The 949-nt window shown below is 31.7% G+C and overlaps 1 protein-coding gene across 2 annotated transcripts in view; it reads right to left on the reverse strand.

Moving 5' to 3' along the window:
- The window catches only part of LOC104781170 (UDP-glycosyltransferase 73C7-like), a 7,289-nt gene continuing 7,023 nt past the window's right edge, over window positions 684–949 (reverse strand). For both annotated transcript variants that reach the window (XM_019244760.1, XM_010505772.2), the window contains exon 3: window positions 684–914. In XM_019244760.1, the coding sequence (XP_019100305.1) occupies window positions 828–914 (87 nt within the window). In that variant the 3' untranslated portion in view covers window positions 684–827. The remainder of the gene's footprint in view (window positions 915–949) is intronic.

Below are 949 nucleotides of genomic sequence, written 5' to 3' on the forward strand. Positions count from 1 at the left end.
TTAAAAAAAAAAAAAAAAAAAAACAAGAATTTTTTAACCTCATGAATAAATCATCCAAAGCCACGTCATTAAATGTCAAAAATCAAATCGCAACCACTTGTATAACAAAGAATAGAAGATTCACAGAAGTTTCGAAAACATTTCTGTAATATCTTAGTTCCCAAAAGGACTAGTATCATATTTAATCTTTTTTTTTCTTGCAGGAAACTGAATACTGTAGAGTAATATTAAACGAAGAAAAATCGATTCAATAAAAGTCATTCAATTCGATGATGATCCTCTCTTGTCGTCTTTGGAAAATTTTAGTTGTAAATTCTTGAACAGCTTAAGCTTTGGATTTCCAAATCCCTATGCTGTATAATAATAGTATCTTATTTTCTTCATCTGATATGACATGTCTTTATATGTAACCATGCTAACTTAAAGATCACTGTATAATATGGTTAGTTTTTATAATAAATCTAGAGAAGATATGTTCTCTATCCTGCAGGCCTGGTGTGTTCTTTTCTTCTGGACCATATATGGGTCCAAACGTATGAAACAAATTTTGTTGAGATGATATAGACTCATGCCAAAAACCACCTAGTCGGTCACACCGTCATTGTTAAATTACCCGTTGCTGTAAACACGACCAGCTCAACTATGTCATAGGCATCGTGCACGTATTTCAGAAACCAGCTCAATTATTTTATTAACTTTGTTTTCATTTCATTACAAACTTAAAATATTTTACAACCATATTTTTTTTTTTCTCAATCAATCAACAACAATCGTACTGATCATGTCAAATATCAAATCCCAACAACAATCCTTGAGAATTCTCCCATTCAAATTTGATGTTGTTTTGTTTGCTCCATAATGTCTTGAATGAGCAATGTGAGATTAGCATCTGAAGATCCTCCTTCTCCCAAAGCCTTATTTGCCAAGTCACTGAGTTCTTTGACTTTTC

Source organism: Camelina sativa, chromosome 4 (assembly GCF_000633955.1).
Source record: "Camelina sativa cultivar DH55 chromosome 4, Cs, whole genome shotgun sequence".
Lineage (NCBI taxonomy): Eukaryota > Viridiplantae > Streptophyta > Magnoliopsida > Brassicales > Brassicaceae > Camelina > Camelina sativa.